Source organism: Rhipicephalus microplus, chromosome X (assembly GCF_043290135.1).
Source record: "Rhipicephalus microplus isolate Deutch F79 chromosome X, USDA_Rmic, whole genome shotgun sequence".
NCBI classification, from domain to species: domain Eukaryota; kingdom Metazoa; phylum Arthropoda; class Arachnida; order Ixodida; family Ixodidae; genus Rhipicephalus; species Rhipicephalus microplus.
The window spans coordinates 363,008,131-363,025,527 of NC_134710.1; the positions used below are offsets into that span (position 1 = coordinate 363,008,131).

A 17,397-nucleotide genomic window follows, 5' to 3' on the forward strand; every position below is an offset into this window, starting at 1 on the left:
GAAGTTGGTTTAGTCAGCCGTAAAAGAAATCGGACGCGCAGGCAAGAACATGGATATTAAAACACAATATTGAGAGCAATGTTATATACAGAGATATCCCTATCCCGGCTGCGGCGGCTGCATTTCTGATGAAGGCAGAAATGTTGTAGGCCCGTGGGCTCAAATTTGGGTGCAGGTTAAAAAACCCCAGCTGGTCGACATTTCCGGAACCCTTTACTACGGCGTCTCTCATAATTAAATGGTGATTTTTGGACGTTAAACCCCACATATCAATGAAATCAATGCAGAGATATCCAGCACAACATTGTGGAAGAGTTCACAGGCGGGCTAGTTGATACAAATTCTTAATGAAAAAATTGGAAGCGCAAACCAACGGGACACAAGAGAAGAGACAAACAAGCGCAGACTGAAACTCAGTTTATTCAGAGAAGAAGTTATATACCAGAAAGATGAGAAAGGGAAAAACTGGAGAGAAGGTTCGACCATGATCAGGTGTTGTCCAGAAACGAGATTTCACGATCTAACAGTGATATAGACGGTGAACTAACACAAATATCCATATTCTTTTTAATAAAGAAGGCTTCCACAATCTCTCTAGTTTTCGTGTCACGATGGCTGTATAAAACAAATGTGCGTGAAAAATCAGGTACGCAGCAACACTTTTTGCAATGGGCGGACAAATGCAAACCCGGCGCTTTTTTTATTAAATAGAATATAAATAGTTGTGTTAGTTCACCGTCTATATCACTGTTAGATTGTGAAATCTCGTTTCTGGACGACACCTGATCATGGTGGAACCTTCTCTCCAGTTTTTTTTCCTTTCTCATCTTTCTGGTATATAATTTCTTCTCTGAGTAAACTGAGTTTCAGTCTGCGCTTGTTTGTCTCATCTTTTGTGTCCCGTTGGTTTGCGCTTCCAATTTTTTCATTATCAACATTGTGGAGTCATATTTTTATACAACGCGATGTGCCACTCACCATTGTGTTGTTAAGTGTCGAATTGTGGCTTAGGCTGATTGTACTGACACGAACTGCAGTTTTTGGGGGCATGTGTGGTGAGAAAGACAATGGGCAGCACGGCACGAAGTACTCTTTAAGGGATGTCTAGTGTAAATATAGTTGTTTGACTGAATGAGACAACAACAATATTTGTTTGTTTCACTGTGTGACTGTTTGATTGTCATTAGATTGCTCTTGTTAGCATCGGGGGACGTGGAGCGGAACCCGGGTCCATCTTCGGAATCAGAAGCCGAGGCTACTGTAAACAATCAGCTTCTTAGAAAAATCTAAAAAGAGCAAACGAAAACCAATAAGACGCTCACCATGCTTTCTGCCAACCTGAAACAAGTGGAAATAACTATAGGTGGTGTTCAAGAATAGATAGCGTTGATTGAAAAAGAGCTTGGACGGCTACAAAAATACGAGGAAAAGCTGGTTGAGCACGAAGCAGCGTGCAAGGGGACAAGGGAACTAGTGAACGAGCTTACGATTAAAGATGATGACCTTGAAAACCGAAGTCGAAGAAACAACTTGATGATTTAAGGTTTAAGTGAAGAATCAAAACAAGATAACAAATTTCTGCAAGACAGGGTTCAACAACAAGTATTTAAGGACTTACTCGGCGTCGAAGTGAATTCGATAGAGCGCATCCACAGAGTAGGTTTTAAACGTGCTGGGAAACACCGACCAATTATGTTAAGGCTATTTGATTACTCTGAGAAAACTACAATTATGTCGGCTTGTTTCAAGCTAAAAGGAACACAGATTTCCATATCTGAAGATTTTTCCAAGAGAGTTCGTGACTTACGCCGCAGGTTGTGGCATTCGGCAGCAGTGGAAAAAACCAATGGAGCAAAGGTTTCGCTCTTGTTTGATAAACTGAAAGTAGACGATAAAGTTTATATTTGGGACGAGCTTTCAAACCAACGGCTGGAAATTACACGACGGGATGCGCAGGCCCGGCGGAATCCTGGTCATTCTGCAACAACCCGAGTGAACAAGAGAAGCAGCACTAAAAAATGACAGCCTGTGAGCAAAGTTCTCAGAGTTGTTTCACTGAATGCGCGTAGTGTTGTTAACAAAGCCAGTTCCCTTGAAGACGTTATCTCCTGTTATCAGCCACACGTCTTAGTAATCACTGAGACATGGCTACATGCAGATGTGCAAGATTCGGAAGTGATACCGCCTTCTTACAAGCTTATTCGTAAAGATAGGGAGTCACGTGGGGGAGGAGTAGCAATCGCCATTAAAAGCAACGTCGCATTTACTCTTTTGGATGGCATCAACAACCACGAAAGTGTGTGGTGCAGAATTAAATTTCTTGGTAAAAGAATACTTTTAGGGGGCGTGTATCGACCACCGAGTTCTTCGCCCGAATACTTAGAAGCCATTCAAGACTACCTTGCAGATAATACAAATTCTCGATCCCGGATTATAATAACAGGAGATTTCAACCTACCGGGTATAAACTGGGCTGATTTTTCTTATGATGGCAAAGAATCTCGAAGTGCAGATATACTGATTACGACCGCATTCAACTTCTGCTTACAACAACTAGTTTCTGAGGCTACCAGGGTTGACAGTTCATCATCATCTCTCCTTGATTTGGCACTGGTTAGCAGCTCGTTCCAAGGTTGTTCAGCCAATGTAGAAGAAGGAATATCCGATCACAAGTTGCTTGCTGTGTTATGTCCTGTTTGAGGAACACGTTCATTCACTAGACCGTCAGATACTTTCTGAGAAATTACACTCATGCAGATGGTAACGCTATGTTAGAATACTTGGAATCGCGCTTTGATTGTTTTAGCCAAGTTAATGATGTCAATGAAATGTGGTCAAATTTTAAAGAAATTGTTCTCTTTTGCGAGCAAAGATATGTGCCGTTAAAAAAGAAACGAGTTAATAGGGAATATCCGTGGTTCACGAGAGAAATGATTCATTTGAAACGCAAAATTAAGCGTCAGCGCAAGCGTCGGAACACGAGTGATTTTCCAAGCCTTACTTCTAAGTTGCGATAACTAACGCGATCGGCAAAGCAAAGCTTTTTTTCAGATACTCTACCGTCATTCATGAAGAATGAACCCCGAAAATTCTGGCGCTATCTGTCAAAAGATAAACGAGGCATTTCAGAGATCAGGGTCGCGGGAGAAAGTATTGTTGACGCGACTACCATTGCCAACAAATTTAATGTCTTTTTCCAGTCCGTTTTTACACGGGCAGCCACGCATGCTCAGTTGCGGTCATATAACTCTGATAGCCTTATGCCAGAAGTGGAAATCACTGAGGATGGAGTCCTTTGCCTTTTACACAAACTAGATGTAAAGAAATCACCTGGTCCAGACGAACTATCTAATAGTTGTTTGAGTAGATATGCTGTTTGGGTGGCAAAATATTTACATCGCATTTACACTGCATCGTTAGACGCTGCAGTTATTCCTGATGGCTGGCGCTCGGCAAAAATAATTCCGGTACATAAATCGGGCTCCACATTGGAAGTTAACAATTACAGGCCTGTTTCCTTAACTAGTACTTGCTGTAAATTATTTGAGCACATTATATTTAAGGCCATGATCACTTACTTAGAAAATAACAAACTACTGTATGCCCAGCAGCATGGATTTAGGTCTGGTTTGTCGACCGTCACCCAACTGGCTGAAATAACTGATGATTTAATTAGAACGCTTAATTTGAAAGGTCAGACCGATGCCATCTTTTTGGATTTTTCTAAGGCCTTTGACGTCGTACCCCATCAGAATTTAATAATAAAATTATTAGCTATAGGCATTGAGCAGAAGGTTGTAGCATGGATCGCGAGCTACTTGAGTAACAGAAGACAGTGCGTTACCATAAATGGCTGTCTCTCGAAAGAGTTGGCAGTGCATTCGGGAGTTCCGCAGGGCTCAGTCCTCGGACCTCTTCTTTTTTTGGTTTATATTAATTATATTTATTTTTGTGCCGAGCCACCGATCCAGATTAAACTATTTGCGGACGACTGCGTATTGTACACATACATAAATAACCAAGAAGACCAAATTAAACTTAACGATGCCTTGCACTCAATTAACGAATGGTGTGTAAGGTGGGGACTAAAAATAAATTGTTCAAAAACAAATTCCATTACGTTTACCAACAAAACGTTACCCCTTCATTTCACATATTTCATGGGAAATGCTGCAATCACGAAAGCTGATCGGGTTAAATATCTGGGAGTTACACTTACCAGTAACCTCAGTTGGGAAACGCACGTTGAAAATGTGTGTTCGGGTGCACTTAAGAAATTATCCTTTTTGAAAAGAAAACTGCGTAACACTCCTCCCCGTTAAAACTAAAAGCGTATAAAACACTCGTGCGACCAAAAATTGGAGTATGCCGACATTATTTGGAGCCCTTGGCAACAATATTTGATTAAGAAAATAGAAAGGGTCCAAAATTTAGCTCTGCACTTTGTATATTCCACTTGCTCCCGACAACATAGTGTAACTAATCTACGTAATAGGGCAAGCCTACAAATACTAGAACAGCGCAGGATAATATGCAGATTAAAATTCGTCTGCCAACTTGATCACGGGGACTTTAAATTATCACGGGAACGATACCTTCAGCAGCCTTCTAAACTTTCAGCTAGGACAAATCACAACAAAACGTTTAGGCAGCCACCCAGCCACATTAATGCCCACAAGTTCGCTCTCTTTCCTCGCGCAATTTTTCATTGGAACGCATTACCTGCGGAAGTAGTGAATGCTGCCTCGACGGCTTCATTCACTCAACAGATAGAAAAGATTAATTTCACCATATAAGTGATGTATGCTGAAAATAGTGTCATTCGAGTGCAATTCATCCGGCTACAAATGTTGAAAATATTCTTAGTTGAGCGCAGTCTGTTGAACAGCGAGAAAATATAATTGACCTTTCTGTACTTGATAGTTATGTATTCTTTCATTTATGCCCTGTACTTCAGTGTATTACTAGTTATTGCTTGAATGTATTGTTTGTATCCCACTCCTGCATGGGCCCGGGTAGGGCCTGCAGTATCTGTAAATAAATAATAAAAGACGAAGTTGCACAATTTAAGCGGGTAATTGATTTAAACAGATTACTATTACTCTTTTTTCATATATTATTGAACTCTGTGTTCTTTGTTTACATGTATACTGCTGCCTTCACAAATGTCAATAAACAATGTAAGCTCACTTGCTTGGTGTGTTTTTGCCAGTGGAGACCTGTCGGTCTCCTGGCAGCATAGGGGAGATATTTATAGTAACGTTAGACTGCTGTGCGCGGGTATAACACCCTGCAACAGGAGTGAATAATACCCAAAACCCGCGGGCGCACACCATGACCACCCGCCCCCGCCACCAAAGCAGCCGTCATAATGCCTCAACGCAATGATCATGATAGTCCTAGCAGCGCCATTTCTAGGTCGGATAAGTTAGTTGAGAACGCCACCGCTACCTTTATTTTCGTTACACTGTCAAAGGTACAGTTTCCCTGCCCTAAATGGTAGGGTATAGGTGTTCTGTGGTTACACCAGCCAGTCAAAGAGCTGTTTCGCATCTAAAAACGCCAAGGCTGCCGCCCAATATGACGGCATCACAACCCATCCGTAATAAAGTATCTAACGCACACGCATCGTCACCCGTTCTACAGAAGAATACAGTCAAGGACGTCACGCATCACGAATGACTGAAATCTTCGAACATGCATGACGCCTTTATGGCACACTGACACTGTGCGTGACATACACTGGTCGGCCGAAAGCCAAGCGCACCGAGGAAATAATGCAGTGGATGTTGCATAATGTGTTACAGAGTGGCTCTGAATGGACACCTTTACCTCGCTGCCATAGCTGTCACGTGACATTCGTACCAATCGGGCAAGTTTCATGGAGACATAGAGGTAAACAAGAATATATAGAAGTCATATGATCTACCTGGTTATTATTTTCATCTCCATTTGCTCTTCTCGAGAGGTCTTAATAAGCTTGTAGGAAGTAGTTATGTGCGACACAATTATTAAGGGTTTATTTTTTAGGTGCGCGTTTGATTACATTATATAGCTTTATCTCTTTTTCCATTCTAAATGTTTACGGCTACTGATGCAGGACGAAGTTATGGTTCGCGTCATTTAATGCTGTAACACACCGTACATAGGAGACAGTTATAGTATACTGGGTTTACCGAGATACCGGGCGTACCGCGATAGCGGGAACGAAGTGCGCGTGCGCAGATACGTACGTTACCCGCACCGCTTACCGTATGCGCGCTATTTTTCAGAGTTAACGTTAGCGTGGTAGCGTAGGTAAACGTAGTGTACGTACAACATGGCGGTGCTCTTGGACGCCCGCTCCGAAGTGATTTTGTCGTAGTTGTTGATAGATTCCTTTTGTTCCAAGCAAACGACTTTTAAAGTAGCTTTTCGCTCCTCCAGTTAGCATTGATGACCGCGTAATACGAATACGTTGGCGTAGTTTTTGAGATAGGTTCCCATTTTGAACGCGTCTAGGCCTAACTACAATATCAATGTAAACAAATCGGCCACATAGATGTTTTCGTGTTTGGTGCATAGTTGATATCTATCTTGTAACGATGCCTTACGCGGTAGCATACTAAAGCATTCTTGTTTTAATTGCTTTTTCACTGTTCTTTGACTTATTAACCATTTATAAGGTGGCAGCACCATCTCAGCTGGGGCACGCAAACGATGTAAACGCTATCCCGCTAGAAAACAAGGAGCTCTCCCCATTGAACGTTTGCTGAATAGCAACGCCATTCACCTCACCTCCGCTATCACGCTAACCATAAACTATAACTGTCTAGTAATACGCTAAAATTGAGAGATTACTGCAATTACATGCCTATCCACAGGTATTGTAAACACTGTTTTTAGATGACATGGTAGTAATGTTATATGACGGGTGATAAGTTAGGGCATGCATTGAGGAATGAAGTAACGGTTATATTCAACGCACGCTGCTTCATCATGTCGTTGTCGCACAGCCACTCGCGACAACAGTTTCCGCGGAGGCGGACCAGCCTGGCATTTCGGCATTCGGCCGACGGCCGCACTCCTTCGTGGGGACAGAGAGAGACGCATCCGTAGGTTCCGTTCTGACAGGAGCACTGGGTGCGGCAGTCCAGCTTGAAGGTGGCACCATCCTTGTACTGGCCGAGGCCTTCCACTTGGCACGACTGGCCCTGCACCACTGCACCGGACACAACACAAAACACTTCAGCGTTCAGCAATTCTTTGTTTGTTGAACAAACTGTTGTGCCATAGTTGGTTATTCATGATCACTTTAAGAACAAGTGCTAATAATTTACGAGTCTACAGAAAAATATAGCAGACAAAAAACTTTGGGTACTAACAACTGTTTATTGCGTCACAGCGAGCCAGTTTATGTGCGCTTTCGTGGTGCTGCGCATAGGCTACGTGGCATTGAAATCGCAAAGCAAAAGAAAAAGTAAGACAGCAAAAACAAGCTCAAAGTGGCAGTACCAGGTGCAATGAAAATTAAACAGTTTGTTTTAGCACCAGTTTTTTTTTTCGTTTTCATTGCTCTTTTTTCTCTGTGCTGCTCGATTTTTATCGCCCAATCTTCTAGTCAGCCAGGTTGTTACCGCGCAGAATTTCTATGGGAAGATTAGACTTGTCAACGGCACGGCAAAAAAAAAAACACAGTAACACTTTTTTTGCACCCTTATATGTGTAAAAAGAGTGTTTTCCAAACTTACACTCTTTTCAAATTAGTATACCAGCCTTTTTTTGCTGGTACAATCTGAAAGAAGGGTGTGAGTGGCATAAGGGTGTTATTACGCCGTTCGTGAGGGTGTTGAAAAGCTGAAGGGTGTGCACCTATAATTGCAATAAAAATTGTTCTGTTTAACATCCCACGGTGGTCATAAAATCATGAGAGACACCGTACTGAAGGGTTTCGAAAATTTAAACCACCTGGGGTTACTTAAGATGCACATAAGTCGAACTACACAGGTCTCGAACAATTTCATCTCCACCAAAAATGTGGCCGCCGTGAACTGCCGGGATTCGACCCTACGACTTGCGGGTCAACAGTTAAGCACTATAAGCACCAGACCATAAGCACCATAAGCACCGGCGCCGGTTGTGCACGTGCAATAATCGAGCTGCATCCAAGCTTCAAGTTAAAATCCCATGCAAAGCGCAACATGCCTGTTGTACTGCCATTCTAAAGATAACACTGTCGTAGGGATGACCAAATCAAGGAAATGATTCAGGCAATGGCACATTTTACAGAACACTCTAAGAATAGTCGAGAAAATGTAAAAAAGAATAGCTTTTTTGCACTTTGATTCGACATGCTTTACCCCATTATATCGTGCACATTAAATGTGAATAAATGAATGGGCTACTGCCACGATCTACGGACAGCACACATTCATGTGAAGAAGCAATTGAGAAAAAAGCTTGAAATTATTACAGAAACCCTTGCTTGGTCAAAAGCCTTTCGAGCGCAAGTAGTTTTCACAAGCTTCTCGAAGATGAGACGTGCTTGGTCGAAAATGAAAACAATTCAATACCTTCTGCAACCATGCGGGAGCACGGAAAGTGATTCTTTAGGTCAAGAAATGAAGTTTGGAGAATGGCACGGTCAGCGCACGCAGCGGTAGCAGCGCACTTGCGGAACGAAGGGTATAATGGCATGAGAGGAGGCAATGTTGGTTCGGTGAGCCCGATGCTTCCACAAGCGAGCAAGGCAAAAAGACGCATTACTACAAGAGATGCGCCAGCCATGAGTACGTATTTTAAACAGAATGGTAATTATTTCAGATCAAATATAAGATGTATGAACCAATAAAACATCAACCAATAAAACTGAGTCACAGGTTATGGCGTGTGGTTCGAACTTACAGCATGGGCCAAAGTACAATGAGAAAGACGCAGTGAACTGCGTTGAGACCCGCTGTAGTATAGTTTTATGGCTGCAGGGCACACACCACTAACTCCAGGCCGCTTTTTTGATTACTGACCAAGGGACCCACACTATGATGGTGGCAAAGTGTTAACAACACTCATGTGCCTGGTGCCTGAATTTAGCTGCACGTTAAAACACTCGGGATGGGTATATTTCTCGCTACAACGAGTCTCTTAATCATAGCGCTGCTTCCTCCTGTATACGCGCACGAAAAACTATCCCTAACTAATGTTTTGAACAAAAATACAACGTGGCACCTACGCTTTCTTTCTAGACTGCGCGATAAACCCGCCAGGTGGTGTAGTGGTCATAACACCTTACTGCTCACTCATACGTTACGAGAAAGAATATCGGCAACTGCGACCGCATTTTATTCTATGAGTATAAAAGTACCTGAGGTCTGTGTACTTAGACTTTGGTGCACGTTAAAAAAGAAACCAGAGGTGGCGAAATTCCCGGAGCACTCCACGGCGGTGCCTCTCATAATCGCATCGTGGTTTTGGGGCGTCAGTTGCTAACAAACTGTTATAAAGTGCGCGACACATTTCCGTCATTCTCACGAAAGCAGTGGCGATAACAGTCGTAAGGCTGGCTAATGCATTGCTGTGTCATCGGCGCATAAAAGAAACTGGTGATCATGTATGGGTGCTCACAAACCAGAGCTGCAGAACGGACGAGCAAATCATCTCAAAAAGTTATTTGGCGTTGACTCGATAAAACGATATATGCTTGCAACGGTTCTATAGTTAGAGTTCATGATGCGTGTTTCCTATGGAATTCAGTGAATGTTATGTTTTACGCGACTGAAAAGATTTCAGGTATGACGACTCTGCATCAGTAAATCGTTACATGCATAGTGGAAATTCAACGCCAATGTTTTGTAATACTACTTTCTTGATTAGGCATCCCTCACCTCCTCCCACACTAATTCTTGATTCTTCGAACATTAAGTTTTTTCTTGCTAAAAAATAGAACTGCCAGGGGGAAATAACGCTTATAATTTCGCAATGAAATAAACATTCGCAATAGTAATATCACCGTCCAAAGCAGTGCTGGCGCTTACTGAATTCACCCTACTGATGAAATGGAAATCACTACCGCAATAAATACTGTACACAATTGAGGGTCACTGCAGTTTTGTGCCCCAATTCCGTGCCGTAGTTCTTCCCAATAGCACGATCTAATTTAGCCATGGTAAGTATTGTCGTTTTCCGTGACTCATGCAGCGCACACACGTGCAGTACAAGCAAGAACGCATTCATACAGTGATGTTCCGCGTGGAAAGAATTCCATGTAACTTCTTACTTTTGTTGCGCCTGTATACTGGCAAAGTTGTCACAATAAATTATTGGTCAAAGGAGCACGCATGCGTTTGAGCTTGGGCAATCGTACCTTTGTTTATCTAAAAGCACGAAAAGTGACATCGCTGACAGATTTAATTTACATTGACATAGGCTGCCTTGCACACAATTGTCATTTACTTTCATGTTTACGCATGGTCTACGACAGTTCACGTAACGTTCGAATGATGAGACATCGTTGAATGGAGAACTGCAGCATTAGACTAAGAGTGGTTTCCACATCACTTCAACCTTCCATTTTGCCCTGAACTTTTGTCTTGTTTGCCCTAACAATTACACATTTTATCAATTCTCTGAATAGGAGCATGCACCTTGATCACGCCGAATGCAGCAATAAAGGTATTTAGAATCTTTGGCGTATCGGCAGAAAAGTAAAGAAGCAATCTCTCACGTGCATTGCCATGCGTGCTGGATTGATATGTATCGCCTGCTGCCTGGCCATGTGCAGATGCGCATTTCTTTCAACTTTTTTTCTCCCCGCAGCTGTGCGCCTTTTCTGATGCAAGTCGGCGATCGTGTTGTGCTTGTGTTTAATCACGCCCTTTGACAACTAGCACAGCTCTCTTTCAATCTGAGTAGATTCTTCCTTTTTTTCCTGCCCTAAACGCACATACAGGTTCGCCAGTGTTTTTAAATATTGTTAGTTGGGTAAGGGGGCGCAGTCGCAGCGGTGAGGAGCGGCCCCCTCTCATATCCCGCGCAGCGGCGGCGCTGCTGCCGCTTTGGGATCAGTGAAAAAGCGTCGTCTGCTATCTCGGTATGCGAAACAGCGTGAAAGTCGATTCCGAACACGCGGATTTTGGCTAAAGCAGCTAGATGAGGGTCGAATCCATACTACTTAGTGATAAATCAGGACCACGCTTGTACCTAACAGATGTATGAATAATTCTGTGCCTGCAGTGAATCAGTAGGGTGGCCAGGGTGTCGCACACCGGGCCTGTGCCATTATCCCCTCCCCCCCCCCCCCCGAAAACGAAAAAATCTTTCCCGCTATTCTTTACTGAGCAAGAAGTGACACACTCGACCACACTTGCTTGTCGGGCACCGACTTCAGATCAAGGTGAATGGTGACCCTAGCCCCGCAAGAAATTCTCCCTGCGCCTCTGCAATAAATACATGGCGTTCAGCTGCGCCTTCGGGCTGTGGTTGATTATATAAAACAAGCCTGTTATAATTGCACACCGTATAAATTCCGTGTTAGAAACGTAGAAATGGTTGTGCTTTTTTTTTTGAACACCTAAGAGATAATAGACAGGCCACACTCACACTGTTGCGAAAATTAGCGCCACAACCTTGCTATGCTTTATATCGGTAATTTCTCTGGGCTCACAGCGGGCACAGGTGGCATAAGTGGTATACTTTTTATGCAAAAGAGCCTTTCACGGAGAAGATACTTCAATTGTAGCCGAAATAATCTGAGAAGAAGAAAAAGGCTTCAAAAGTAAAGGAAAAAAGCTTTAAAAATTGAATAAAGTGAAAAAGATGACAGAGTACTTAATTTATTGGTATGTGCGGTTTAACGCCCCAGAACCACCATATGAATTTGAGAGATGCCGTAGTGGAGGGCTCCGGAAATTTCAACCACCTGGGGTTCTTTAACGTCCACCCAAATCTGAGCACACGGGCCTAGAACATTTCCGCCTTCATCAGAAATGCAGCCACCGCATCCGGCATTTGATCCCGCGACCTGCGGGTCAGCAACCGAGTACTTGGCCACTAGACCACCGCGGCGGGGCAAGTTTTCAAATAACATTTATTTGCAAAAGCATTTTCGCAAACTGTATTTACCATGTGACATGACGACCAAGCATGCTTGAGTGAATTACCAGTTTAACGTAGTAAACAAGTTGACCTGCAGCCGATAGTTATAGCGCTAGAACAAACGGACGACACAGAGACAAGAAGGACACGAAGAAAACGAGCGTAGCGCTCGTGTCTTTTGTGTCTTTCTTGTCTCTGTGTCATCGTTGTGTTCTCGCGCTATAACTATCGCCATGTCATACCAACTAGCCCAAGCTGCCACACTTCTAAGTGACCTGCAGCGTGCCGGGCTGTCGAATTGGCTATGCCTCCAAAAAAAACCCTCACAAAAAGTGCTTCTCTTTATTTCTTTATTTCAGCGATAGGCGCTTGTAGTTGTCCATGTTTTTACGTGAAAAGTTTGATAAATTCCCAGTGCGTCGGCTCGAGAAAAATTACTAAACTGGTGTCGGTGTGTTTGTCACCCGTGAAAAAGAGCGTAATTATTTCTTCTCAGTTAAATTTTCGTATCCGTGCATTACGCTACTCTGGCGGCAGAACAGCAACATACGTAGCTATTTTCTGTGTTTGTACTAGCTACATACGACCAAAAGGATAGTTCATTAGGTGCCCGGAAATAAATGGAAACTTTGTTTTTGAATTTGGGCATGTGAGAGGCGCAAAATACGAGAAATACATAAATTGCCCTAAAGATTGTTTCATCATGTCAACAATTCACTTAGATTTATTATATGTTATATTTATTCGTTCAGCAGGGTTTCGACGTACAAGATACTATTATGAAGCTTCCTCGGAAATACACGGCCTGGAAAAAAACTACACCATCTTCCGCTCAAGGAAATTGTGTGTAGATGCAAAACAGTGGTCACCTAACGCTTACACTGCCGGCGGTGTTGACGTTGGCACTCATCGCAGCGGTGCGCAGGAGAGAAACCTGGCGAGGCGCAAAGCGCGCTGTGATGGACTGGGGCATCCTACTGGAACAGGTCAATTTCTTCCTATATGCGATCAGAGACAGTAGACTTCATTTGGACACAGAGACCCGCATTCCGCTTTTAGTAAACGTTCACGCTGTGAACATTCATCGTTCAACAACGCACAGAAGAAATCTCCCATCGGCACTACATTTGAGGTCAAGATCCGGTGCCTATATATTCGGGGCGGCCAGAGAACGGTTATGCAGCGCGATAAGTCAATTTTTTCTATCAAGAAACCCGCTAGCAGGTGCTGCCTCCGTCGGCGTAGTAAGGTGAGAGAGGGGGCCGCGTAGGAAATGAGGAATAAGGGGACGGACATGCGCAAGGGGGGGTGTGAACGCTGTGGGAAGGGATGCCTACAGGAGAGATAAGGACAGCGTAGGAGGGGAGAGAAAGAGGGGAGAGAACGCGCATGCGCAGTGGCACACGGACGCCGCGGGATAATACTAGCTCATAAGAGATTTCGCATCTAACACATGGACTGCTGTTCAGTACAGGACTCACTTCGCACTGCATCTAGGTTGTTCCGCGTTCCCACGGATGCTCTTCCTAGGCACATGGAAAACTGGAAAAATCTCTCAAGCTGTTCCCAAACGCATCTTGGAATTACGTTTTATTAACGTATCACCAATACCGAAATTTACAAAAAGCGCTTGAAAATTTGAATTTCACACAGTTTTAAAGCCCGGACGATGAACTAAAAAAACACAACGCCCGTCCAGTTCTGCATCTAAGCAGCAAAAAGAGACCAAACAGCTGCGTCAGATCTTATCTAGCCTCTAATTAATAAATAAGGCAATAAATTAGCAACTAGGCTCATGAAGACTCCGCGTGGTCTCACAGAATGATTTTCAAGTGCTTTATTACGAAAACTTCACGAAAAATTTTTTTCACAATGTTTGATTTTACTCCACACATCGTCTCGTTTTGCTTCGCTGGTTCGGGTTAAATGAGACATATAGTGCATTTTTATTTCTCTTCGAAATAAACTTTTGGACAGTGGCAACACGGTCACATTCATATAGGATATACCTTGTACCTTAATGAAAATTTATGCATAAATGTTTTATGTAAACGAGTTAAATAGAAAAAAAAGATTGACTATTAACTAACTTTTTTCACATGTTCCCCCACCTGACCCTATTAGTTATAAATTGTGTGGTATTGCGTGCAAACGTCACGTAATCCTTCTGAGGCACGTCGTTGAAGGCGATATGGAGGGGTGGAGGCGGATGCATTTTTGATGGCAACCTGGGGATCTTTGACCTGCGCTTAGGCTCAAGTACACGCAGATGTTCCTGCATTTCGTCACCGTCACAATAGCCCGAGCATTGCACAAGACGAGGTTGCACCACCATACCCTTGCAGGTGCCGACCGAGGCGTTTCTGTCAGGGTAAACGCAGTGCAGCTGCCGCCGGGCATCGCACAGCTGAACGGCGTCGCAGGTGTCTCCTTGCTGTCGAGCACAGATGCTGCAGCAATTGCAGCCATCGCGCACCAGGCTCACGCCCTCGGGGCAGTGGGCCGATTCGCTGCCGCCTTCTTGCGGCCCGCTGCTGCTGCACCGGCACGATGGGCCGCACTGCACTGCACCCTGCATACAGGACATTTATGGCTGTTTACAAACAACGCTTTTAGTTACTTATCAAAGAGGTTGAAGGTGAACGAAACAGAAATGAAACTGAGTGAAGAAAACGCAATGTTTAACCGGAGCACTACCGAGAAAGTGGAATCCCTAAATATTCCGACAGTTTTTTTTTGCAGCTCATTATAAATGTGCAACCCTGTTTTGACATGAATAAAACAGAAAATACTTCCCAATACTTGAGGTACCTTAAACGCTTATCGCTGATTTGAAAGCGTAGAATGTGGGGCCTCGGTTGGTTGAATCAGTATGGCTTTCTCTTTCTGACATTGTAGACGTGGCATGAAACTTCCACTACGTTGTCCTGCGCGCACATAAACACACACGCACACACACGCACGCACGCTCGCTCGCCCACTCACTCACTCACTCACTCACTCATTCACTCACTCACTTACTCACTCAACCTACCAATTAGTAACATCATAGCACATACACACACGCGCGCGCGGAGTAAGAGAGACAGACATACAGATATAGCATATACCTAGCCAGTGCCTCAGACAGAAGTGCTGGCCTAGCTCACGTGAGCAGGGCTCTAGAATGGTGTTTTGGCCAGCACAGACCTCTTTTGCGGCAGTTGCCATCTACTGTGTCTTCTGAGAGGAATAAAGTTGTGCTGCGGTTAACTTCAAGCACGGATCTGCCCATCAGTGGATTGTATCTTCACTTCTCATAGTTATTTATCTCCGCCCATTCGTCTACACATGTTGAGCTATGCTCGGCGCTAGTGCTGCATAAATAGCACCTCTTCATGACCTCGTATTCCTGCGGCGTTCACTCGCACGATGTGAGAGCAATTATTTGAGGCACAAAACTGTTCCAACTTATCTATGCTTATTTGTCGCGAACGGCTGACACGTATTTTTACAAAGCAACCACAGACATCTGTTCCTATGCCGCGGAAAATACGCAACGATACAATAGCACGGCCAATAATATGTTGCGTGCAGGCATGCGTTTCTCTGTTGTTACTCGTGCAAGTGCTCCATATAGCTGAAATATCGCCACACTTTCTGGGAAATAAATGCATAAAGATGCGTACAAGAAGAAGGCCTTTACAAAAAGTATATTCTTTAAAAAGCCCCCCCCCCCCCCGCCACGTAGGTCTAGTGGCTATGGTACTGTCCTTCTGACCCATAGACCGCGGGATCGAATCCCGACTGCGGCGGCTGCATTTTCGATGGAGGCGGAAATGTTGTAGGCCTGTGTGTTCAGACTTGGGTGCACGTTAAAAAACCCCAGGTGGTCAAAATATCCGGAGTCCTCCACTACGGCGTCACTCATAATCATATGGTGGTTTGGGGACGCTAAACGCGACATATCAATCAATCACCATCAATCAGTTCATTATTTTTTTTAAGTAGAGGTCTTTTGTAGGTCGGCAAGCACCAGCACGTCCCCACAGCTTGTTTACGTACATCAAAGCTGCACATGGCCATGTTCAAGCAACGTTAATTTTATATGGTGGTGTTTTGCGACGTTAAACCCCACATATCAATCAAGCAACGTTTATAAAAACCTAGCTCCAAAGTTTCTTTTTCAGATGTCTGTTTTCGTGACCCCCTTCAGAGACAAGTGACTTACTTACATCGTCGATGAGCCTCAATTTTTTTTATCTGGGTTTGTTCCCGAGATGTCTCATCACGTTCTGAATTTATAAGTATCTTAGGTAGTAGCGGGCCGCACGAACAATCATCGGAACCCGTCCTCTCAATGTGCACGCCATAAGAAAGAGAAGGCTGCGTTTCATCTCATTCGCAATGCCTAGCATCGCCAAATATGCATTCCACAGACAGCGATAAACAGCAAGCTTTCTCAAACGCAAGTACACGACGGCGGAACTTTAGTGGTGCATAAAGTCAGAATGCAAAAGTTAGAAACGTTTTCAAAACAAAACAAAGACTCCATACGACTGCTCACTTTTTTCTTCGCTAAGCGAGCAATTCTTCACTCCGGCTTTCTTATACTATAGATAAATCGGTGGCTTTTCCTATACACTTTGTATGTACGTCGTAGCAGACTCGGGGTGTTGGAAAACATTGGTGCTTATGTGTGCGACGCTGACGGTGCCGTCACGTTATGGTCACTATATATCTGTATATTCGTGCCAAACTTTTTTAGCACTTTCACAAAAAACTGAGTCCGGCATGCAAATGGGGAGGGACAGAGAACCGAAGTGCGAAAGGCAAGAAGGCTACGCAATGGCATGCTGATCAATTGATAAGCTAATTTGCGTTCCTTAATCACTTGCATCTCCTCGAAGCGCGCTCTATATAATAAACGTGTTAGGCCATACTATACGTGAAGTACAGTGTGTGTAAAGGACGGTTAGACAAGAACACAATGCAGGGGAATACATATTTATTGTGCAATGATCAAAGCCCATCGAATAAATCCCCGTGTCTCACTTTTTGCCTGTCTTTCGTTGGCTCAATACTTGTGCATAAGCAAAAGAAAAACAAGCGCAAAAAAACAGTTGATCACAGTGAAATGAACAAGGGCCTCGCACGTATTCTCCTCGGAGCTCTTGCAACGAGGTAATCACATTCCAGCGGGACGATTTTGCGAAGGCAATTTGCACGCACAAAGCCTTTGCACGCAAAGTACGTGTTTAGAATTGCGAACTGCGTCGTCACTGGCCCGCTACGTGTCACGATTTTCGGAATATTCACGGGCACATTGTTTTCTTATCAGTTCTTTCA

General features: G+C 43.8%; 1 protein-coding gene across 1 annotated transcript in view; it reads right to left on the minus strand.

Moving 5' to 3' along the window:
* The window catches only part of Ccn (cellular communication network factor protein Ccn), a 412,119-nt gene that overhangs the window by 31,908 nt on the left and 362,814 nt on the right, over positions 1-17,397 (minus strand). Inside the window, exons 4-5 of the mRNA XM_075879908.1 lie at positions 14,407-14,641; positions 6,968-7,201 (exon numbers count right to left, since the gene is read on the minus strand). Coding sequence (XP_075736023.1) covers positions 6,968-7,201; positions 14,407-14,641 — 469 coding nt within the window. The remainder of the gene's footprint in view (positions 1-6,967; positions 7,202-14,406; positions 14,642-17,397) is intronic.